This window comes from Anser anser (assembly GCF_964211835.1).
Source record: "Anser anser genome assembly, chromosome: 12".
Lineage (NCBI taxonomy): Eukaryota > Metazoa > Chordata > Aves > Anseriformes > Anatidae > Anser > Anser anser.
In genome coordinates this window covers 10884653-10908589 of record NC_139733.1, presented here as the reverse complement: position 1 = coordinate 10908589, position 23937 = coordinate 10884653, and the positions used below count along the sequence as shown (strand labels likewise).

The 23937-nt window shown below is 67.5% G+C and overlaps 1 protein-coding gene across 2 annotated transcripts; it reads left to right on the top strand.

The window, feature by feature from the left end:
• The first annotated feature begins 3648 nt into the window (after positions 1 to 3648).
• LOC310880262 (semaphorin-3F-like) lies at positions 3649 to 23658 on the top strand. Of its 2 annotated transcripts, XM_083795793.1 has the most exons (19): positions 3689 to 3828; positions 6675 to 6838; positions 13316 to 13476; positions 13626 to 13688; positions 14237 to 14356; positions 15322 to 15411; positions 17812 to 17905; positions 18214 to 18333; positions 19289 to 19428; positions 19511 to 19625; positions 19879 to 19948; positions 20107 to 20251; positions 20346 to 20568; positions 21304 to 21392; positions 21619 to 21660; positions 21914 to 22071; positions 22145 to 22212; positions 22941 to 23074; positions 23149 to 23658. In XM_083795793.1, exons 2-19 carry the CDS (start codon positions 6727 to 6729, stop codon positions 23563 to 23565), a joined length of 2361 nt encoding a protein of 786 aa, XP_083651919.1. In that variant the 5' UTR covers positions 3689 to 3828; positions 6675 to 6726; the 3' UTR covers positions 23566 to 23658. The 2 variants fall into 2 exon arrangements, with proteins under 2 accessions (XP_083651920.1, XP_083651919.1); XM_083795794.1 differs by lacking the exon at positions 15322 to 15411 and having other exon boundaries at positions 3649 to 3828.
• The last annotated feature ends 279 nt before the right edge of the window (positions 23659 to 23937 follow it).

Here is a 23937-nt window from a genome sequence, read left to right as displayed (position 1 = left end):
GATGGGGAGCCAGGGGATGGGGAGCCAGGAGGGCCCCCCCCCCCATGTCCCCGTCGGAGGTGCTGTGCACGGCTCTGCGCCGAGCCCGCGCGTCCTTTCCCCACCTCGGAAGGATGCTACGGGCGGCGGGCCGTGGTGGCAGTGTCCTACCCACGTGCAGGGGAAGGGGGGGAGGCAGGCAGCCCTGGCGAGCAGTCCTGGGGGGCGGCCGCTGAGTCCCACAGCCCGGATTCAGGACCGAGAACTCCCCCGGAGGTGGGCACCGAGGGGTCCTGGTGGCAGCAGCTGGCAGAGGGCACCGCTGGCGCCATGCCTCGGCCTCTGCAAAATCTTGTGGACAACGCCGAGTGCCAGCACAGGTTTGGGGTCGGGTGGCCGTCCCTGAGCACATCCCCAGCACCACCGTTTGCTGCTGCTTTTTCCTCCCCATGCTCTCATCCAGCTCCTGGCCAAACTTCTCTTCGTGGACCCACGTGCACGGAGGTGTCCCAGTTTCTTTCAGCCCTTGAGCTGTTCCTGCTGCCACTCGCGTGTCCTCTCCAGCTCCTCGGCGCCCGCCGATGCCCACGGCTGTGCCACTGACCCACTTACATGGCACTTCGGTGTCTCAGAGCTGCTGCATCCCCAAAAGCTGGCCAGCGCGTCTGGGCAATGCGCTGCTTTCTCCACGGAAGGGAGCCCGGAAAGGACCCTGTGGCTACAGGGATGGACACACCTGGCCCAAACTGCAGCTGGGGTGTCCCGCCCGTGTCCCCAGCCTGGGAAGGGCTCCAGCTGTGCCCCAAGCCAGGCAGCTCGCTGCCCACCTTGCCAGGATCAGCTGCTGCCCCTGAAGGAGGCTATCGATCCGCCCGGAGCGTCTCCATTACCCGCTCTTTGAACATGCTCAGCTCCCAAGCTGGGCTCAGCATCGATCTGCTGGGGGAAGAGCTGCTGCCTTTCATGCTCTTGCTGCCTCCAGTTCCTGGAAAAGCTCAGCTGGGCCGTCCTCTCGCTGCTCCCCCGAGCTTCTCCTCCTCACGCTGCACCAGCGAGCAGCCACGGCAGCGCCTGGCCCCGCAGGAGATGCCGCAGAGCCCGGCACCGTCACAAGCACTTGGAGCAGAAGCCACGAGGCTGTGCCCAGCAGTGGGAGTGAAGGGAGCTGAACCCCTCCTCTCCTGCCTCCGTTTCCTCATGGGCCAAGCGAGACCTGCTGGGGGCATCCCCACCCGTGGGGCTACTGAGTGGGAGCCGTGGCCCCATATTCCTGGGTCCCTGCGCGTGGTGGGACAGGCTTCTTGCTCTCCGCCAGGGCCGATGGCTCCCGGGCCATCTTGGTGGCTCCCAGGCCCCCTGGGGACACCCTCCCCGCGCAGCCCCCCGCCGCCTTTCCCAGCTCATCACCCCGCGAGGCAGAGGAGATGACATCCTTGCCCCTGCCAAGACAAACACGGCGCCGTCCAAACACGCAGGGCTTGGCAAGCCCCGCGCCTTGGCCATCCATCACGGCAGCCCGGTGGGGTGCACGGGGCAGCCTTCCCCTGGCACCGCCACGGGTCTTGGTGGGGCTCAGCACCCCGGCTCTGCAGAGCGAAGGATGGGTGCTCTCTGCTTCTCTCCCCACCCGGGGCCTTGCCCATCCTTGGGATGCCAGGGGGCGATGCTTTGGTCCCCAGCCCCTTGGTGTGCAGAGGGGACCCCGGGAGGAACAGCTCGGCTGCTGGCTTGTCCCCAGGCAGAAAGTTGGCCAGAGCCACCTCCAGGCTCTTACAATAATAAAACCCCATTTAAGAAAGCGTTTGACACCCTTGCTGTAGAGGCAAAGGCCCAGATATCCCAAACATGCGGGGGGGTGGGGTCACGGGGGAGTCCAGCAAGGAACCAGCCCTGGGCTCCATCCCGCCTTCGTCAAATCCTCCTTTGTCATCCCCACCTCTGCATCAGGGCTGTGGCATCGGGGGGAGCCTCGTGCCTTTGTCACCTCCTCTCAGAGGGACCGGGGAGGACAGGGAGGTGATGGGGATGGGGATGAGGACCGTAACGGGGATGGGGACAGGGACAGGGCGGTGGGACGGTGGTGGGTGCCCACCTGGGGCCCGTGGGCAGGGGTCGAGGCGCTGACACCAGGCTCCCAGGGCCCGGGGGAGGCCGTCCCCCCCTTCCCGTTGGGAGGGATGGGGGGATCAGCCGCCCAACGGGGGGACACGGTGACCCGTGGCGAGGCTCGGAGGTGTCATGGAGAGACCGGGGGGGGACCAATGAACCTCGGCACTGAACGAGGACAGGAAGCCCCAGGCCTGAAGTGGAGCAGGGAAGCTGCGGGAAGGCTGATTTACAGCACCGGGGACCTGGGAGAGGCTGGGCCCCTTAATGGCTCAGTCCCGGGTTAATGATACACCGCAGCTTGGCGGTCAGCCCCATCCCACGATGTGGGGCTGGGCTGGGCCGGGGGCACCCAGCTCCTTTGCAGGTCCTGGGCACCCCCCACGGGCACCCAGAGCCCCCGGGGCTGGGGAGGAAGTGTGGGGGGGGTGGAGCCGGGTGCAGCCGGCGGCAGCGGCTGCCCCAGTTTCTTCCTCTGCCAAATGTGGGTCACCACCTCCGGAGCGGTGACGGGGGGACACGGGGGGCACGGGGGCTCCTGCCCGGTGCTTGGTGGCAGCCCGACGTCCCGGCAAGGAGAGGAGGGGAGCGGGGGAAACCAGGGCAGGCTTTGTTCAGCCCCGGCCTCCAGGGACGGGGGGCTCCCGGGGGGGCGGGGGGGAGACGCCAGCTCCTCTTCCGACTTGTTTCAGCCCGGGGGAGCTCCCGCAGGGCGGGTTTCGTGCCGTGTATTTGCGCTGCTGCTGGGAGGCACCGGGCGCGCACCCTCACGCCCGCAGCAACCGGCCGGCGGTGAGGAGCCGGTGACAAAACTCCCGGTTTTTAAGGCAAACCAAAGGAAAAAAGCACCGGGGGATGGCTGGGCACGGGGAGGGGAGCAGAGCAGAGCGAGGCGCTGCAGGCCCGGGGGGGGTGCTCGGGCGGCCCTGCCTCGCCAAACCCCTGCCCCACAAAGCGGGGTTCGGGGCCTTTTGGGGCCGGCCCCGGGGGGGGCTGTGCAGGGCTCCGGCCCCCTGCTCGGGCCGGGGGCTCTCCGGGGAGCCCGGGCGGGGGTCGCAGCGGCAGCGGTACCGCGGGGGGAAGGAGCCCGGCCGCCGGCCTGCCCGGCCGCTCTTTGTCGGGGTTGGTTTCGGAGCCGGAGCCCCGCCGCTCGCTGCCGCCGCCTCGGCGCCTCTCCCGCTGCGCCCGGGGAGCCCCCGGCACCCCGAGGCCCTGCAGACAAAGGAGGTGGCGGTGGCGCTGGGGGCGGGGGGCGGGCGGCGCGGTCCCGGTCCTTCCCTTCCCAGCGACGGCTCCCGGAGGCGGCGGCCGCCGCCGGCCTCCCCCCCCCCAACCCCCCCCCCGGCCTCGCCCGGCGCGGAGGCTCCGGAGCGGGGCAACAAAAGGCAGGAGCCGGAGGTGAGCGGGGGCGGGGCTCGAACCCGCGGCCCCGGCGGGCGGGCGGGGCGGGGCCGGGGCGGGGCCGGGGGGCGGGGCTATGCAAACGAGCCCGCGGAGCCCCATGGCGAGCGCACGGGCTGCGGCGCCCACTCGGAGCCGGGCCGCCGCCGCCGCCGCCCGCGCAGCCCCCGGCCCGCCCCGCCGCGGGTTCGAGTCCCGCCCGCGCCGCCCCGCCCCGCCGCCGCCGCCGCCGCCGCTCCATGGGCCGGGGACGCGGCGGTAGTTGCGGCCGCGACATGGCGGGGGGCCGCGGGTGCCCGGCGCGGCGCTGAGCCCCGCCGTCGCCCTCCCCCGCCGCCCGAGGTAAGCGCGGGGGGGGAATCGGGGAGGTGGGGGGGGGGGGGGCTGCCTCCGGTGCCGCCGCCGCAACGGGGCCGCGGCCGGGGGCTGCCGCCCCCCAGCAGGAAACTTTCCGCCGCCCGCAACTCGCCCGCGACGTCCCGGGCTGGGGGCGCGGGGCCGCGCGTGTCGCCGTGCCCACGCGTGTCCCCCGGCCCGGCACCCCGCTGCCGGGCGGCTCCGGGGGTGTCCCGCTGCCCTCCCCCCGTCCCCCCCCCGCCGCGAGCATCCCCGGGGCGCGAGCGGGGCCGCGGGGCCGCTGCTCTCCGTCCCGCCCCGGGCCGGGATCAGGGGGCACACGGCGAGAGCGAGGGACGCGCAGAGCCGGCGGCGGCACCGCGCGGGAGGCGGGTGGGTGGCGGGCACCCACTCGCGGAGGGGGCGGACACGAGTGGGGCGGCCGCGGGACCTTCCCCCCCCCCCCCCCCCCATCCATACGGGGCCGGGGAGAGCAGCGAGGAATGCCCGGGGCTGGGGGCTGAGCTCCCCGGGGAGGGCCCGGCTGCTTGGAGGGCCCGCGCCGGGGTGAAAGGCGGCGCAAAGTTGTGCAAAGTTATTCCTCGGGTCTGCAGCGATTTTTCCTTTCTTCCTTTTTTTTTTTTTCTTTTCTTTTTTTTTCTTTTTAAGCCTTTTATTTTTTTATTTCCCCCCCCCCCCCCTCCTTCCCGCTGCCTCCTCGGCGGAGACACGCGGGGGGATCGCTCCCCTCCGGCGGCTTTTCCTCCCCGCCCGCTCCCTGCCGCCCGCCCCGGCTGCCTGCGAGCGGCCGAGCCCCGGGGGGCTGCGTCCCGGGCGCGCTCCCGTCCCCGCCGTGCCCCGCGCCGTGCCCGGGGCGCGCAGCCCACAATGAGCCGGGCGGCGGGGCCGGGGGCCGCTGGCGGGCAGGAATGCGGCCCCCCCCCCCCCCCCTCCCGGCGCCGGAGTTTCCAGTTTCCCCGGAGCGCAGATGACCCTGGAGGTGAAGGTTTCCCGGCCGAGGTGCGCTGGCCGGAGCCGTTTCCCCCGCTGCCCCCTCGGGATCGGCCTCCTCTCGCCCAGCCTCGGCGCCCCCGGCCCTCCCCAGGCTCCCCCTTCGCCGCCGTCCCCTTCCTCCCCTCCTCGCCGTGCGCTCTCTCCTCTCCCCTCCTCTCCCTCTTTTCCTTTGTTTGCCATCTCGCTCCCTGTCTCTGACGCGTACGCAGCTCCATCCAAGTGCAAGAGTGGGATTTGCCAGAATTATTTCCGAAAAGCTGCCCGGGGAGGGGGGGGGGGTTGGGGGGCGGCTGCTGGGGAGGGGGGCTCTTTAACTGCAACCAACTGTGGGTTTAGCTGGCGGAGGAGCGGGGGGTCCCCGCCTGCCCCGGCTGCAGGGGGCACCGCGGTGATGGCCAGGGCAGAGCCTGGGAACGGGCGGGCGGCGGGGGCCTGGCCGGGGCCCGAATGCCAGCACAATGGAGCGGAGCTGGGTGTGCGCGCGGGGAGACGAGCAAATCTAAATATTTACCGGCTCCAAAGGCAATAGTGAGAAAAATATGGAGCCCTGGGGAGAGGCAGCTCCTCGCCGCGCAGCCCGGCCGCCTCTCGCGCATCCCCTCCGTCCCTGGCCACCGGCGCTGCAGCCGCTGCCCTCGCCCCGTGCGGGGCAGGAGCCCGGGGGTACCACCGCCTCGCGTCGGGGACTGGGTCCCCGTCCCTCTCCCGGCGTGACTCTCGCTCTGGGGCAGCCATGCTCGGGGGCCGGTGGCCGTCCGCCCGCCCGTCCAGCCTGCCCGGCCCCAGGTGGGTCTGCGATGTCGCAGCCCTGCAGGACACATCCCCAGGGGACAGGCAGCGCTCTCCCCACGCCACCAAGAGACCCCAGGCACTCCCAGGTGGCCGAGCCCCCGCCCCAGATGTGGGACTTCCCGCCAGATGCCTCCAAAATCCTAAAGCCAGGCTCCGGAGTGCGCGGGGACGATGCTTGGTCACCCTGGTCACCTCAGGAGGGGGACGCACGCCGGGGGCACGGTCCCCAGGCTCTGGGGACATCGTGAGCAGCGTGCTGAGCCGGGTGCGTGTGTGGCTTGCTGGAGGCAGCTTGGCGGACTCTGCTCCGTGCCGGAGCCCCAGGGAGTCCAGCTGCCTGGCACACAGGCAGGGCTTTTTTTTTTTTTCCTCTTTTATTTATGAAAAAAAAATCTTTTTTTTTTTTTCTTTTTTGGTGTGTGTGTTCGTTCTCAGAATAATGAAGTCCAGATTTCCCTCATGTTGGAAAGATTTGATCCCGGCTCTGCTCGCTGCGCCTTTGCTTGGGGCTGGGAGGAGATGGGGGGGCAGGAGGGATGGGGATGGGACCCCCAGGGGGCGGGGGGGTGCGGGGGGGGGGGGATGCTCCTCACCTGGGCGAAGCGGGAGCGTGCCGCAGTGCTCGCCGCTGCGCTCGCCTCGCCCTGCAGCTTGGCGTTGTGCCCGCAGCTGGGGGTGAGCCAGCCCCCCCATTTCTGCCCCCTCCCAGGCTGCAGAGTGGGGCTTGGCTGCCACCTGCCCCCCCCCCCTCGCCCTCAGGGGCCCTTCCTACATGACGAGATGTGCGGACGGGCGATGAGCGCGGTGGGGGGACGTTGGGCTTGCTTCCCCCTCCGTGGGGAGGGTGCCCCCTGCTCGCTGCCGGTGGGGTCGGGCTGGGTGGGCACTGCGGGGTCTCTGCCTTCTCCCTCCAGGCTCGTGCTGCAGCTCTGGGAGGGGACCTCTGCGAGGATGGGGACGCCGGCATGCCGGCTTTGTCTACCTGACACCGCTCCGTCCTACGGCATCCTGAACTGACGTCCACCCTCCTGTGCCTTCTCCGGCAGGCGCGCCCCCCCCGGACAGCCCCGTGCCCTGGGACCCCGGCGTGCGCACACCATGCCTGTGGTCAGCGTCCTCCTGTGGGCCACCCTGCTGACTCTGGGCTGGCGGGCCGCCCACGCCAAGGACTACGTGCCTGCCACCCCCAGGGTGCAGCTCTCCTTCAAAGGTAAGAGCAGCAGGCGGGGGGGTGGGGGGGGGGCAAGGGGAGGGTGGGAGGTGACCCCCGCAGCCCTTTACGGGGCCACCGTTCTCTGGGCATCTCCTTGCTGGGAAATCCCACTGGGATCCGCGTCCCTGTGGGGTTCCTGTGCCGTCCCCCCCCCAGCACATGGCTGGGTGTCCCCCTCCATCTGGAGGGGCTCCGTGGCTGGGCGGGGGGAGCCCCAGCGTGGAGCACGGTGGCTGGCGGGGCCAGACAGCAGCTTGACGCCGACCCCAAGCTGGTATTAACGCCTGGAGCTGGCAGGGAGCCGGGGGGATTGGGGGGGGGGAAGGGGTTAACCCTTCGGTACCAGGGGGCGTAGGTGCTTCCTGACTCACCCTGGGGGGGGCGGTGGGATGGATCCAGTTTCATGCTCCCAGCCTGTGCTGGGAGAGGTGATGGACGGAGCGGGGCTGGGGGCCGGGGTGCCCGCACCCTCCTCCCTGCGTCCCGGGGGGGCTGCGAAGCACGTTGTCCCCACCGCTCTTCGTCTCTTCAGACTCTGCACCCCGGGGACCCCCCCAGAACGGGCTCTCCCGGTCAGGGCTTGGGTGTGAGCCCGGCTCTCCCCATGCTGCAGTCCGGGGGAGTTACGGGCTCCGCTGGCTGCTTACAGGGTGCTGGGGGGCTGCAGCCGCTGCCTTGCAGCCCCCCCGCCTGCTGGGGCCGGCAGAGCCCCCCCCCCGGGGGTTGCAGAGCGAAGCAGCGGAGGGCACCAGCCGCAACCCCCGGCGGGTCAGGGCGGGCTGCTGGAGGTGAAGGTTGGCCTCGGCACGAAAATCTGTGGTATGAAGAGGCCGGGGACAAGCCCGGGCGAGAGGCAAGGGAGCGATTCCTGCCCGGAGCGGGGCTGGCTGCTGCTTGTGCGGCTGAGCCGGGTCCCGCAGGCACCCCGCGACCCGGCAGGGCCGCCTGGAAGAGACCGCGGGAGGGGTTTTGGCCGCTGCCAGGGCAAGGCTGGGGCGTTCGGAGGCCGTGCTGCTGTTTGCCACCTGCAGACGCGTCCTTACCCCCCCGGCGCAGGGACATCCTCGTGTCCCCCCCGGGCTGCAGGTAGGTCAGGGGCGTTGGGGTGCCCCAGCTGGCAGAAGGGAGCGGGGGTGCTTTGAGGCAGGGGTCCACGTCCTCGCCCCACTCTGTCCCGCAGGAAGGCTCCCGGGGAAGCCGGGGACGTGCTCCTGCTGCCTGGCACGGTGCGCGTTAACGCCTGTCGCTGCTATGCAGCCACCTGGCAAGCCCCAGGCAGCCAAATTAATCCCGAATAAGCACGGCTTGGGCCGGGTATGCCGTGGGATTGGGTCCTTCACGCGCACGTCCAGCCCCGGCCCGCTACCTGTGGGGTCTCAGAGACATGTCACCCGTCCCTTCCCAAGCCCCGCTCCTGCAGCAGCTCCAGCGGAGGAGAACGGGCCTCAGGCAGGGCTGGGGCCGCTGCTGGGATGGGGACAGGGACAGGGACGGGGACGGGGACGGGGACGTGCCCCCAGGGACAGCCCTGGGAAGGGGACAGGGCCGAGGCGGGCTCGGGTGCCACCGCCGCCCGCAGCATCCTTCTGGCCGGAGCTGCCCGTCGGAGGCCGGAGCATTGCTGCCGGGGCTGGATGTGGTCCTGCGGAGTGCTGGGGGGGCTGGCGGCACCCCCGTGTGTCCCCCCCCGCCCCTCCGGCCTCAGACGCGCTGCCTGGAGCCCGGCCAGCGCCGGGAGCATCTCCGGGTTTGTTTGCCTCGCTTGTTATCGCTCGCTCGGGGAGGAAGTGGCGTTCGTCGCAGCTCCCGGGGGCCTGCGTCATCCTCTACTAAATTGTGCTCGTAGTGCTTAGGGGAAAGGGAAAAAAAAAAAAAAACAAAAAACAAGGAAAGGCTGCGGTGTCAAGGGGCTGTTGCCTGCGTCCCTCGCCCTGGGGTGGGACCGGTGGGGACCCTGCGGCTCCGCTGCCCGTCCTCCCTGTCAAGGCTTTCCTGTGCCGGCGTCCCCGCGGCCGCGGTGGCCGGGCAGGAAGGTGGCCAGCATGGAAAGAACAGCGCGGTCCCGTGCTTCCCTGGAAGAGGGAGAGGCCGCGGAGCGGCTCTGTTTTGCCAACAGCTCTTCCCGGCTCTCTGCTCCATGCTGGCCAGAAATAGGGTGGATATTTTTAATCATCTTCTTGCTAGTAATTTCCCCCTCTCCCGGGCGCATCCTGCTGCCCCCCTCTCCTCCGGTTTCCTCCGGGCCGGGTGGGCTCGGGCACCGAGGACGTCAGCTCCCCGGGCTGGGCTTTCCCAGGAGGTGATGGGGAGAGGATGCGGGAGGTGGCGGTGATTCAGCGGCGGCGGTGCGGGGAGGAAGGCACAGCGCCGCGGGGCGCCTGTGGGGTCAGGGCCCCGGGCTGGGCTTCAAAAGGGAGCCGCTGTCCCCGGCGGTCACGGCTGTCACCTCTGGGAACCGTCCCAGCCGGCGGGGTCACCGTCCCACCCGGGCAGCGGGAAGGGCTGGGTGGGCAGCAGGGCGGGTTCCGCTCCTTCCCACCTATTTCCCCCATCTGAGTGGGGGGAAAAAAAAATAATAAATCACTTTAAATGAAAAATTATAATAATAAAAAAAAAGCACGTCCCGGAGCGGGACCGCGCTGCCGCCCGCTCCCTGCCTCAGTTTCCCTGCCCGGGTCCTGGGACGCCGCGTGCCCGCCGGGGGGCTGCCGGTGGCAGATGGCTGGAGGGGGGCCGGGGGCCGGGGCCGCCCAGGCGCCCGCCTAAGCTGCTGCAGCTGTGGGACGCGCGTGATGCCGGCGGCTTCAAATAAACACGGCCAGATGGGGGGGACGCGCGGGCAGGGACAAGGACAGCCAGCTCCGGGGACGCACCAGGCTCCCGCAGCGCCCTGTCCCCTCGCCCACTGCCTCCTCCCTCTGATATTTTGCCCTTCCACCGATTTTTTTTTTTTTTTTTCCCCCAAAAGCAGCGGCGGTGAACGGTCCTGAATTTGATACCGCTGGAAGAAGGGGAAGGATCCAACCGCCTTGAAAAATGTGGCAGGATCCGCCGCCGGCCCCCTACCTGGAGCAATCTGAGCTGCTTCCTTCCCCGCCGCCTTTTTGGCGGGCAGCAAATTGCCTGGAAAAACGCGCGGCGCTCCCGCGCAGCGCCGGGGCCGGCTGCTCCCGGGGCCGGGGGAACCAAGGTTTCCCAAAACCACAGAGCAGCGAAGGCGGTGCGTGGCGGCGGCTCTCGCCGAGTAGGTTTCCAGGGGTCATTTTTCAGTTAGGCTTTCCAAAACCCCGCTCCCTCTTGGCTGGGGATGAATCAGCGTTTTGGCTGACAAAAAAAAAAAAAGCTTTTTTTTTTTGCCTTTTTTTTTTTTTTTTTTTTTTGGACCGTGCCCAAATCTGGAGCTGGCCGCTTTGATGCGGGGCTTGACCGGGTGCCGCGGCACCTGTCACGGGGAGGACCGGGACCCGTCCCCAGGGGGCTGCGAGCGGCTCACGGGCACAGCGAGCAGCGCTGGCAGCCGCCGTGCTCGGTGGCGCGGGAGCCGGAGCCATTTCATCTCCGAGCCCCCGTCGGGCTCCTTCGGCTCCCTACCACCTGTGAGTCGGTTAAATGGGAAAAGAGCTTGGCTCGGGGCCACGGAAACTCTCTTATTACATGTAATTAGCTTAATTACATCATAAATAACCCATCAAGGGGTAGCGAAGTGATGCTCAAACAAATAAGCAATTCCGCTTTCATAAGGCAACCCACCCGGCTCTTTGATCAGCCCCAATAACAACAAATGGGGACAAATCCAGACCCACCCTGGTCCCCTGGTCCCTGTCCCAGCCTGGTTTGGGCCCTCCACCCTCCCCGGAAGGCAGCACCCGCAAAGCAGCCTGCAAAAATTTGGGGAAATTGGAGAAACCTCCCCAAAACGTGGGGAGCAGGCAGGGCGAAAGGCTCTGGGCAGGTCCGTGGGAAGCGGCTGTGCCCCCGGCTGCCGGCATCGCGCTGCGTCGGCCCCGATCCCGGCACGGCCCCGCACTGATCCCTGCCCCGCTGGGGCTGCTCTGCCTGTCCCCAGCTGTCTCCGCGCCCCGGGGACCGGTGCAGGCATCGCAGCGCAGCCGAGCGGCTCTGTCGGCACGTGAATTAAATTCATTCCCCCAGATTAGAATAAAGAAAAGGGCTCCCAAAAGGCACCGTCATCTCTGCTGCCAGGAGCGGGCAGAGCGGTTATTGAATATAAACACGGCGTGTAATTTACATGCTAATTATGTTGAATGCACTACAAGCCCGTAATTAGAAACTAATTAGGTGAGATCGGGTGTAATTGGTTTCGCAGGCGCAGCGGATGGGCTGATGGAGCACCTGGGGAGGTGGCCGCCCTGTCCCTAATGGGATTAACCCTTTGCACCAGCCCCCCACCCCCGGGGTGTGCCCAGTTCTGCTTTTTAGGGACCTGCAAAACCTCACCTGTGCTTCAGGGACCACGACCACGGCGCACGGGGGTCCGTGCCACCCCACTGCTGTCCCCTCGGAGCTGGGGACAGCTCCTTCCTCCCGGCTGGGACAAGGGCACGCGCCTGGCCGCGTGGGCGGCAGCCGCTAGGTGCGAGGAAGAGCTGTAAATATGGGACAAAACCGAGGGGAATTGGGCTTTACGGAGCGTGTGATGGGGCTGTGCTGCTCCCGCCTTCTCCTCACCGCTCAGCGGGCCGGCTCCCGGGCTGCTGGCGTCTCCTGTGGCCACTGGTGGGCCGGGGTCGTTAAATCTCATGCTCCCAGCCACGTAACGGCGATGGAGAGGTGACACCAAGGTGACACCACGAGGCCCGTGTGGCAAGAAAGGGCTGGGGCGCTGAGCAGCCCGCCCTGCGGTGCCGCGCCAGGGGGCTTGGTCCCCCCGTCCCCAGGGAGGCCACCTGTGCGGGTAACGGGCAGCTGGGGGGGGCTCGCCCCCAGGCGGGGGCCTGCAGGCAATTAAAAGGGGATTAAGCTCAGGGCCAGGCGGGAGCGGGGTGTGCTCATCAGGTGTGTCTGCTAACGAGCTGGCTCCTCCGGATCCCTGCCAGCTGGGGGCCGGGGGGCCCCGGGAGCGGGAGGTCGGAGGCCGCGGGGGGGTTCACCCCCCTGCCCATCAGCGGCAGAGCGAGGGGCCGCGCGTGCCCTTGGTGTCACGGGGCTGTGGGCAGCACTGCAGGGGTGCAGCCCCCCCCGCCGTGATCGCTGGGGCGTGGGGGTGCCGCCTCCCGTGGTGCTGTTTCCCAGAGCAGGATGGGGCCGCGTCACGTCACCCCCCCATCCCCGACGGGCATCCCCAGGGGTGGGCGAGCACCCCTGCCCGGAGGCTCCCCCTCCCCAAGCAGAGGATCAGGGGAGATCCCCCCCCCACGTCCCGGAGGTGCTGGGATGGGAGGGGACCGCTGGGACGCGGCCGGCGCCCCGCGGGACTCGGGAGCAGAAGGTCGGGGAGGTCTCAGGCGCTCGGCATCCTGGCCAGGAGCGGCCGCCGGCCGCTGGCTCCGTGCCCGGCCGTGCCTGGAAGCCAGCTCGCTCCTTCCCGGAGCAGACCCAGCGCTGCGTGCGTGCCTGCCCTGCGGGGAGGGGAGGCCAGGGGGCTGCCCCCAGCCCCACAGGGCCACCCGCAGCACCCATCACACGCCAACCGGGTCTGGCGTCTGCTGGAGTTGGCTTCCGACGGATGCTGGTGGCGTGCCCTCGGGGCGGCACCTCCCGAAGGAGCAGCACCCGGCACAGGCGGCATCCCCGGGAGGGTAGCGGCAGAGCCACCCCAGCCCCTTGTGCTCTGCGGGCGCTGGGGGATGCCTGGCACTGGGGATGGGGGCAGGGAGGTGGGGGGGGGGCAGGGGAACAGCATTCCTCCTTCTGCCCCCCCCCCCCCCCAAGTCTCGCCGGTGCCCTGCCCCTGCCGCGTGGTCCTTGGCACCGTCCCACATCATCTGCAGCACTTCTGCCTTCCATCTGGCTGCCTCGCTGCACTTGTGAATATTCATGACCCTCATTATCCTCTTTCACTCGTTTCTCCCACACTCAGGCTAAAAATAACTCCCAAAGGGGGGCGCGGGGTGGGGGGGGATCCGTCCCCCCCCCACACACACCCGGCAGTCGTCTCTTTTGGGTCCCTGCTCCCCTGTCCTAGGGGTTGGGACGTGGGGACACTTCAACAGGGGACTGGAGCAGGGGGACAGTGCTGATGCCAGAGATTTCAGGAGCCGCAGGCTCCTGGCTGGGACAACCAGCCCCCTTCGTGCCCCGTCTCAGTGGGCATCCCCATTCTGCTGCTGGGGGCTGGCCCTCGGCGCTGCCCCGTGTCCTGGCCACCCTTGGCCGTCCCAGCTCGCCCCCGTCCCAGCTCACCCCCGTGCCAGCCGGTGTCCCCAGCCGGGCCGGCAGGGCTGGATGCTCCGCGGCGCTGGGGCCGGGTGCTGACACCGGCAGGGTGCTGACGTGCTGCCCCGCGCCCTGCAGAGCTGAAGGCCACCGGCACCGCGCACTTCTTCAACTTCCTGCTCAACTCCAGCGACTACCGCATCCTGCTGAAGGACGAGGACCATGACCGCATGTACGTGGGCAGCAAGGACTACGTCCTCTCACTGGACCTGCACGACATCAACCGCGAGCCCCTCATTGTAAGCTGCCGCCGCTCGGGACGGAGGGCTGGGGGCCCGGCGGGGACGTGGGGCTGGGTGTCCCGAGGGTCCTGCGTGGTGGTGCTGGGGCTGGGAGGGGACAGGGCAGGCCGGCAGCCCTGCACTCCCCATCTCCTGTGTTTCTGCAGATCCACTGGCCTGCCCCCCCGCAGAGGATTGAGGAGTGCATCCTGTCCGGCAAGAACAGCAACGTAAGTGTGACCAGCGCCCGCCGAGCTGCCCCTGCTGCTCCCACCCTGTCTCCGGAGCTGGTGTCCTGCTCCGAGGCCCTGCTTGGATCACTGGTGGCTTTCGAGTCCCTGTGTTGTTGGTGACTCCAGCCGTCCCCGGGGCTTTCGTGTCCACCGTGAGCCCCCTTCTGGTAGCGGCAGAGGGGTTGGTGGCCACCACGCTGAGGGGAATTCGTGCCATCATGTTCTCCCTTGGAAAAGGCATCCCCAGGGTCCGCTGTGCCTTGGGTGTGCTGGGACGGGGGCGGCACTCGGAGGTGTCGCCGTGTCCTGCCATCCCTTCTGTGCCAGCCAGGCACGTCCAGGGGAGCCTTCGTGGGCGAGCAGGAGGCACAGCTCCCCACGTGGCTTCATCCCCCTGGCAGAGCTGTGCCCCCAGGTGTGCCAGAGCCACGGCCCATGCCAACCCATGACCCGTGCCAGCTCGTGCCCAGCACCAGCACGTGTTGTGTGCCAGCCCATGCCCAGTGCCACTTTGCGTGGCTGCCACCCCATCCTCTTCTTCCCAGGGGGAGTGTGGTAACTTCATCCGCCTGATCCAGCCCTGGAACCGGACCCACCTCTACGTGTGCGGCACTGGCGCCTACAACCCCATCTGCGCCTTCATCAACCGCGGGCGCAAAGCGCAGGTGAGGGGCGGGAGGGACGGGGGCTGCGGCTGGTCCTGCTGCCGGGCAGGTCCCGGGGGCCAGCACCAGGGGGCTTGGGGGGCAGCGACACGCTGAGCGCCGGTGGGGCGATGCTGAGCGTGGCCGAGCCACCTCTGCAGACCGAGGACTCGTCTTCACACCTGGATCGGCTGGACCCGGCGCGGGCTCCGCTCCGACGTGCCCTCCTGCCCCGCCGCGAGGGATGTGCTGGCTCACGGGGACCCCGTGGCACAGATGGAGAAGACGCCTGACTCCATGCCAGCGTTGGCATTTTGCAAGGAGGAGCGTGGTGGCCCGGTGCCACGGGTGAGCAGGGACAGCGGTGGCATGCGCCGTGGGACCCTCGGCTGCCAGCAAGGGAGAACAACGTCACCTTGCCCCGATGACCGTGGAGTAACCCAAGAGGGTGGTGTCGGAGCCCCGCTGGGTTGGACGTGCAGTGGAAGAAGCAGTTCCAGGGTGACCGCTGTGGCACACTGCAAGGGTGGCCGGGGGGCTCTGCTTGCCGCGGGGGCAGCCCCAGCTCTGCATCACCCCCAGCCCCCGGCCGCGTCCTCGTCTTGTCCACGTGGAGCAGGTCGGGCTCGGCGAGCCGAGCCGAGGGAGGCGTGTGGTGCCAGACAAGGATGGGGGCTGCCCCAGTGCCCCCCAGGACTGGTGCAGGGAGAGGCTGACGTGGCTTAAACCACCCCGGACTGCGACCGTCGGTGACATTTCATGGGTGCTGCAGCACTCGAGGACGACCAGGGATGCCCACGCAGTCGAGGACAGCACCATAGCCCTGGGGACAAGGCTGCTGCTGTCCCCTCCAGCTGCGTGCAGAGCCAGTGAAGAGCACTGTGCCATGGGGACAGGGGTTGCCAGAGCCGTCCCGCAGCCCCCAGCCCGGGGGGACCCTCTCCAACCCCCCGGCGCTAACTCTCTGCCCTGCTCCTTTTCCCCAGGGGTTTCCGCCGAGCCAGCCCGTCCCTCCGGGAGGCCGGGAAAGCAGAGCCGCCGACGGCCCCCGCAGCCCAAGACCGGCAGAAAGCAAGGTGGGAACGGGTCTGGGAGCCCGCCGCAGCTGTGCCCACCTCTCCCCGGGCGCACCGGAGCCGCGGGCTCCTTCTCCTTCCCACCAGCAGCTCCCGGGTTGGGGGTCTGTCACCGTGCACCCCCCGCCCCGCTGCCTCCCCTCCTCTCTGCAAAGCATTCTCCGGCAACGGCCCGGCATCTCCCCCCTCCTGCTCTCACTAACTCCTTCCCCCTCGCACGCGTCCCAGCAGGGGACACTGTCAGGGATGGCAGTCCTCCCCCCGCCTCCACTGCCGGCTTTTCCCGTCTCTGGGCTCGCTGTGTCCCTCCAAATCCGATTGTCCACAGAGGCAGGGGACTCGGGACGGCCATGTGCAGGAGGTGTTTTGGTAGGGTCTGCAAAAGTGTCGCTGAGCAGCTGCCTTGCCAGCATCCATCTGCTTTGCCCTGCCTGGGGAGAGGGCCTCGTTCCACCAGAGTGGGCGGCAGGCTCGGGGAGGTGGTGGTGTCCCCAGCTTCTCCTGGGGACAGCCAGCATCCAGCCTGCCCTGACAGTGTCCCCCCCCCCTTGGACTAACATGGGTCAGCGCATGGGCGTGGGGCCCCCAGCCTGGGTCCTCCCTGTCCCTGTCCCTGCCCCATCCTGCCCACGCGTCCCTCTGCCCCGTCTCCTCCTCTCCAAAGGGAACATCCCTGTCAGCTCGGGGGGGGACAGCCTGATGTTCTCAGCCACCAGCATCGCGGCAGCTGCAGGCACCTCCTGCCCCGTGCCGGGGGCTTGAACCACTTCTCCCCCATTGCCCGTGGGGGACACAGCAGTGCTCAGCACACACCTGCGAGGGCTCGCAGCCTGCTGGCGGGGAGGGTGACGTGGCACCACGAGGGCTTGTCCCCAGAGAGGTCTTGGTGCCGGTGCCAGGCAGGGTAAGGAGGTGACCTAGATGTGGTGCAGCGATGGGGCTGGAGGAAGCGGGGCCGTCCCAGCAGGCCCATGCCCACCTCTGGGTGCTGGGCTGGGTGCCCTGGCTGCCCCCGGGTGCCAGGAGGAGCTGGCGAGAGGACGTCTTGCAGAGGGAGAAGATGGGAGAGGAAGAACCTCCCACGGCTGGTGTCCCTGCGGCGAGCATCCCTGCAGCAAGTGTGCTCATGTAGAGCATCCTCATGGCTGGTGTCCTCATGGCTAGCGCCCCTGTGGTAGCATCCCCATGGCTAATGTCCCCATGGCTAGCATCCCTATGGCTAACGTTCCCATGGCTAATGTCCCCATGGCTGGTGTCCCCATAGCTAGCATCCTCATGGCTAGCGTCTCCCGGGCTAGCATTCCCATGGCTAATATCCCCGTGGCTAGCATCTCCACGGCTAGCATCCCCATGGCTAGTGCTCCCATGGCCAACATCCCCATGGCCACTATCCCCATGGCTAGCATTCCCATGGCTAGTGTCCCCATGGCCAGTATCCCCCTGGCTAGCATCCTCACAGCCAGTATCCCCACAGCCAGTATCCCCATGGCTAGTGTCCCCATGGCTAGTGTCCCCATGGCTAGTGTCCCTGTGGCTAGTGTCCCTATGGCTAGTGTCCCCGTGGGTAGTGTCCCTGTGGGTAGCACCCCTCTGGCGAGTGTCCCTGGCCTGGCCTGCCCTTCCCAGAGCCCAGGTGCTCTGCAGTGACCCTCTTGTCACCCCCAGCCCCTCCTGCCGTGCAGGGACCGTACCACCCGAGGCACGGCCATGCTGGGTTGCCCGGTGGGTGCTGGCTTGGTGCTGCTTCGCCCTGTCCTCAGAGCTGTGTTCTGGGGACACTCAGGGTGTCCTGGCCGGCAGGGCAGGAGTCTGCGTGGTCTGCGGGAGGCAGGCTGTGTTTCGCCCTGGCACGGGGGTGTGGTGGCCTGGGGAGGGCAGCGGTGACAGCGGAGAGAGCGGCTCCTGGCAGCGTGGGGTGGCTGGCCCCAAAGCTCGTGGTAGATGCTGGTGGAAGATGGGTCCTTGCCAGGACACGTGCTGAGTTCCTTGCCAGGTCTGGCAGCCAAGCTGTGCCTGCAGCCAAGCCCTGCCCACCAGTGGCTGGAGTCAGCGCGATGCCAGTGGTCCCAGCAGCCCCGCGATGGCCGGGCCACCCTCGTGCCAGAGGGCCACGAAGCGGCTCTAGGGAGCGCCCCGCGTTCATCCTGTCCAAGACGAGCGGTGACAGACCCGCGCGGCGGAGGGCACAGAGCAGCATCCAGCAACACCTGCGGAGCACTTCCCGGAGACCTCGGCTTCTCAGGAGTCCTACAGACACCGCTGTGGTCCCGTCACGTTCATCTTCAGCGGGCAGCGTTGGTGGCCGCTGTGCTCCACCCCGAGGAGACTTCTGCTTCGGAAGGTGCCACGGGGACAGAGGGGGAAAATGTCACAAGCTCCTTGTTCTGCTTCCTTCCCCAGGATTATATCTTCTACCTGGAGCCGGACAAGCTGGAGTCGGGCAAAGGGAAGTGTTCCTATGACCCCAAGGTGGACACCGTCTCTGCATTAATAAGTGAGTCCTGTGGCTCCCCAGGGCCCGTGGATGGGCAGAGGGAGCACTCCCTGCGTGGCCCCGAGAAGCTGGGCTCCGGCTCCTGCCACCCTGGCCGCGAGTGGTGGCACTGGGCACCTGGCTGGCTCCAGTCCTGCAGACTGGGGGTTCCTTGCAGACCAGTCACATCCTCCAGTGCTCTCCGGGATGCGTTTCTTGGTGGCCTGGTGACTCCTGGCCAGGGCTGGATGGAGCCTGGGGGCAGTGGGAGAAGGTGGGTGGACAGGGGTGTCTGGGGGCTGGCTGACCTCTGCCCCCCCCGTCTGCAGATGAAGAGCTCTATGCCGGCGTATACATTGATTTCATGGGCACCGACGCAGCCATCTTCCGCACCATGGGCAAGCAGACGGCCATGAGGACGGACCAGTACAATTCACGCTGGCTCAATGGTTGGTAGGGGGTGGCATTGGCCCAGGTTCCTCAGGGACCCCATGGCTCCAGCCTTAGAGATGCGATGGAGTGTGTCACACTGCGTCCCTCTCCCCGCGCAGAGACGGTAGCCAGTGTGGGCAGGTGCATGCGTGGTGGTGCGGGACAGGCGATGGATGCGTGCAGGCATGGGGGACAGATGGGTAGGGGATGGACGGATGGATGCCAGGTGAATGGATGGACAGATGCGTGGGTGGGTGGATAGGTGGGCAGATGGATGATGGGTGGGTGGCTGATGGACGGCTGGGCGGGTGAATGAGTGGATGGATGGGTGGGTGGGTGGATGAGTGATGGATGGGTGGGTGGTTGGATGATGGATGGGTGGGTGATGGATGGATGGGTGGATGGATGGATGGGGGATGGCTCGTTGGGTGGATGGATGGATGTGGGATGGCTCGATGGATGGATGGATGGATGGATGGATAGATGGAAATCTAGGGCAGATGGATAGAGGGGTACCTGCCTGGGGCATGGTGACAGATATGCCTGGGGCTTTGCAGTGTGGTGGGAGTATCCAGCAGGGCTGTCTCTGTTGGAGCCTGTGCGGGGGTTTCCGCAGGGCTGAGCTTTCAACCGTGTCGCCTGCAGTCAGTGACCCCAAGCGCTCCTCCTGCCCCCGTGGAGCACCCCCGGCCCCAGGGCAGCAGCTGAGTAAACAGAGCAGAGCAGATGGGATGGTCCTGCTGGGCCTGGGAGCTGCCGGGGCAGGGATCGAAGAGGGGGAGCTGTCAGCACCGGCGGGGCACGGGCTGATGGATGGCAAGGAGAGGCTTCCCACCATCCAGCGTGGACCCCCCAGCCGATGACCGCTGGAGAGACCTGGCAGGTCTCCCCATGCCACCACGCCTGTGGCTCTGCAGGAGCGGGGGGCTGAGGGTGCCCCCAGGCTGACGGCACTGCCCTGTGCCCTTGCAGACCCAGCCTTCATCCGTGCCCAGCTCATCCCCGACAGCAGCGAGAGGAACGACGACAAACTCTACTTCTTCTTCCGCGAGAAGTCCGCTGATGCCCCGATGAGCCCGGGGGTCTATTCCCGCATCGGGCGCATCTGCCTGGTGCGTGCGGCGGGGCAGCAGTGGCACGGGCAGGGTGCCGGTGCCGAGCCGCGCCGGGCTGAGCATCGTCCCTGTGCCGCAGAACGACGATGGGGGCCACTGCTGCCTGGTGAACAAGTGGAGCACCTTCTTGAAGGCCCGTCTCGTCTGCTCAGTGCCGGGACCCGATGGGATTGAGACGCACTTTGATGAGCTCCGTGAGCACGTGGGCGCTGTGGGAGGGGGCTGGGTCACCCTGGTGGTCGTTCTGCACCGCTGGAGGCTTTCAGGGCAGCCTGGGGAGGGGACACGGTGCCCCTTCTCTTTGGGAGGTCTGGGAGTCCCGTTGCTGGTCCTGGCTGGGAGAGGAGCGAGGCACTGCTCCCGCACCGTCCTCCCTCTCACCCAGCACCACGGCAAGGGGTCCCTGCCCATCCCCTGGTGGTGACACACTCTTCCTTCTGTCCCAAGAGGACGTCTTCATCCAGCAGACACAGGACACCAAGAACCCCGTTATCTACGCCGTCTTCTCCGCATCGGGGTGAGCACAGTGCCCTTGTGGCATGGCGGTCCCTGGGGCTAGGGGGCTCCTGCCGAGGTGGGTGGGGGTCCTGGGGATGCTGAGGTGGGCACGGGGTGAGGGGGGGTCAGCCTGGAGGTGGCCGCAGGTCCATGAGGCCATGCCACTCCTCCTGCCAGGTCAGTGTTCAAGGGCTCAGCCGTCTGCGTCTACTCCATGGCCGACATCCGCATGGTGTTCAATGGGCCCTTCGCGCACAAGGAGGGCCCCAACTACCAGTGGATGCCCTACACGGGCAAGATGCCCTACCCCAGGCCAGGCACTGTAAGTACCCCGGGCACACGTGGGCACGGCACCCGGTGCCTCCTCCTGTCCCAGGGCAGCTGGGACCCCACCGCTGCATTCCGCCTGCCCGCAGTGCCCCGGGGGGACCTTCACGCCCTCCATGAAGTCAACCAAGGACTACCCCGACGAGGTGATCAACTTCATGCGCGCGCACCCGCTGATGTACCACGCCGTGTACCCGACCCACCGCCAGCCGCTGGTCGTGCGCACCAACGTCAACTACCGCTTCACCACCATCGCTGTCGACCAGGTGGACGCGGCAGACGGGCGCTATGAGGTGCTTTTCCTGGGCACAGGTACCCACGCCGCACACCGCAGAGAACGCAGCATGCTCCAGCGCGGCCTTGGAGGGCACGGGCACCGCAAGGGCTGGCCAGAGTGCGGGGCCCTCTGCTGGCACCCCCGTGGGAGCAGGGCGAGGGGCTGAGAGCCCTGTGCCGTGCGCCCCGTGAGCGTCAGGGCCCATCCCCTGCCCTGGTGTCCATTCTAGGACACCACCATCTGTCCCGGTCCCTCTCTTGTCCCACTGCCCATCTTAGGACACCGCCATCCGTCCTGGTCCCTCCCCTGTCCCACTGCTCGTCCTGGGGTTGCTGCAATCCAGCTTTGCCCTTCCCCTGCCCCGGTGCCCACCCCAGGACACCACCATCCAGCTTGGTCCCTCCCACCTCCCAGACCCAGCTCTCCAGCCCCATTCCCCATGCTGGGGGCACCATCATCCAGCTTGGTGCTTCCCCTTCCATATTGCCCATCCTAGGGCCACCGTGCTCTATCCCGGTCCTTCCCCTGACCCAGTGTCCATCCCCAGCAGCTGTCCCCCTGCCCTGAGCAGTGGCAGCCCCTCGCTGGGAACAGTGACTCGAGTGGCACACTACACCCATGGCAGCAGAAGGAGGCAGATGAAGATGTGCTTGGAGGGCGGGGGGTCCTTCCCTACATCCCTGGCCCCATCAGGGACCCCCTTCTAGGAGGGGAGGGCGCGGGTGCCCTGCCGGTGGCACTGAGCATCCAGGCACCCTGGTGTCTTGCAGATCGGGGCACAGTGCAGAAAGTCATTGTGCTGCCCCGGGACGACATGGAGACGGAGGAGCTGATGCTGGAGGAGATTGAGGTGTTCAAGGTAAGGGCTGGCTCGTCCTGCTCCTGCCGCTGAGTATCCCCAGCCCAGCCGTGCCCCATTCCACCCCTTGCCTGCAGCTGGCACCAACCAGTCCCTTGGGCAGCTCAGGGGGACCTGCTGGCCCCTCGTCCTCCCCAGCTGCCCAGGGCGGGTCTGGGGTGCCCACCCTGGGCACCCGGCATCAGGCCGGGCCCCTCCCATGTCCCTTGCTCCTGCCCCAATCTAGGTGCCGGCACCCATCAAGACGATGACCATCTCCTCCAAGAGGGTGAGTGGAGCACATGGCTGGGGACCAGCACTGGCTGCAGCACTGCCTGTTGTCACCATCCCATGGCAGCGGCCTTCAGGGAGGCCTGCAAGTGGCCCCAGGGCGAGCTGGCGCCGGGTGGCTCCAGGCTGAGCTGTCTCCACTGCTCCCAGCACTGGGAGGCCGCAGCTAACTGGTGCTGGTCCCTCATGGCTGGAGACAAGGCCACGCGGCCAGAGAACATCTTACCCTGTCCTCTCTGTCCCCCCAACAGCAACAGCTTTACGTGTCCTCGGCCGTAGGAGTGACCCACCTGGCCCTGCACCGGTGCGACGTGTACGGAGAAGCCTGCGCTGACTGCTGCCTGGCGCGGGACCCCTACTGTGCCTGGGACGGCAAGGCCTGCAGCCGCTACTCGGCATCCTCCAAGAGGTGGGAGTCTGGGGGGGGCGTGGGCACGGGGGTCCCCAGGAGGTTCCCCAGGTCACCTCCTGCCTCCCTGCAGGCGGAGCAGGCGGCAGGACATCCGACATGGCAACCCCATGCGCCAGTGCCGGGGCTACAACTCCAATGGTGAGGGGCATGGGGCGCAGCCCCACGGGGTGGGGGGCACGGGGCAGGCAGATGGGGGGCAGTCCCTGGGAGGGCATGGGGGTAGGAGGCAGGGGAATGCAGGCAATGGCCAGATAGCGGGTGTCCTCGAGGGAGGATGGATGTATTGTGGAGGGATGTATTGGGAAAAGGTGAGCATGGATGGATGGAGGGAGGGAAGGATGGAAGGAGGGAGGGAGGGAGGGATGGGTGGAATACATTGAGGAAGAAGGTGAGCACAGACGGATGGACAAGTGGATAGATGAATGACTAGAAATGCTGGAGATTGAAGATGGATGGATGGATGGATGGATGGATGGATGGATGGACGGACGGACGGACGGATGGAGGAATACATTGGGGAAGAAGGTGAGCACAGATGGATGGACAAGTGGATAGATGAATGACTAGTAACGTTGGAGATTGAAGATGGATGGATGGATGGATGGATGAATGGATGGATGGATAGATGGACGGACGGACAGACAGATGGATACACTGGGGAGAAGGAAGAACATAGGTGGATGGATGGACACTTCAGAAGAGGATGACCGTGGGTGGGTGCATGGATGCACTAACAGGGGCTGGGTGGGCGGGCAGGAGGCAGACCCCTGGCTGGTGCTGCCCAGGGCAGAGCTATACGTGCAGGAGGGAGGTGGGGCGTGGGGATGTGCGTGAGCAGACTGCCATGCTGTGCCCTGCCACCGCAGCCAACAAGAACGCGGTGGAGGCCGTGCAGTACGGGGTGGAGGGCAGCACCGCCTTCCTCGAGTGCCAGCCACGCTCGCCGCAGGCCACCGTCAAGTGGCTGCTGCAGAAGGACAACAGCGACCGGCGGAAAGAGGTAGGAGCCGGGTGCCGCGGGCTGGGCCCGGCAGCACCACGGCAGCCGGCTGAGCTCCCCTCGTCCCCCCGCAGCTGCGCACCGAGGGTGGCCGGGTGCTGCGGACGGAGCAGGGCTTGCTGCTGCGCGCCCTGCAGCTCTCCGACAGCGGCCTCTACTCCTGCACCGCCACCGAGAACAACTTCAAGCACACGGTGACCAGGGTGCAGCTCCGCGTCCTGGCCGCCCGTGCTGTCCACGCCGTCCTGCTCCAAGCCGAGGTGCCCCCCGCCGGGCTGCCGGGAGCCCCCACGCCACGCTACCAGGACCTGCTGCAGCTCCTCAGCCGCCCTGAGCTGGGACTCCTCGACCAGTACTGCCAGGGCTACTGGCGGCCCCCGGCCCCCGGCCCCCCCGAGCCACTGGCTGCCCTCAAAGCCAAGGAGCTGCAGGACCAGAAGAAGCCACGGAGCCGCCGGAATCACCCGCCAGAGACCTGCGGGCACACATGAACCCCTCGCCAGGGACTTTGCTAGCACAGTGGTCTATTTTCCCCCCTTTTAATATTAAAAATATCTATAAATAAATAAATATATATAAATATATATATATATATACACACACACATGCAGGCAGACACGCATGCATGCGCCCCGGCCCCCCCGCTGACAGCGGTATTTATTTGCAGGTCGTACATAGCCACTCGGTGACACGAGCATCACCTCCCAGCACCGGGCAGAGCGGAGGACCCTGGGGGGGGGGGGGGGGGGCGCATCCTGCATCCTTCCTCCCTGCCCCCCCAAGCCCCATGGGGTCCAGGATCCCGGCTTGCACCGCCGAGGGCTGGGTGCCAGGGCCTGGTTCGCGAGGGGGTGATGCCCTTG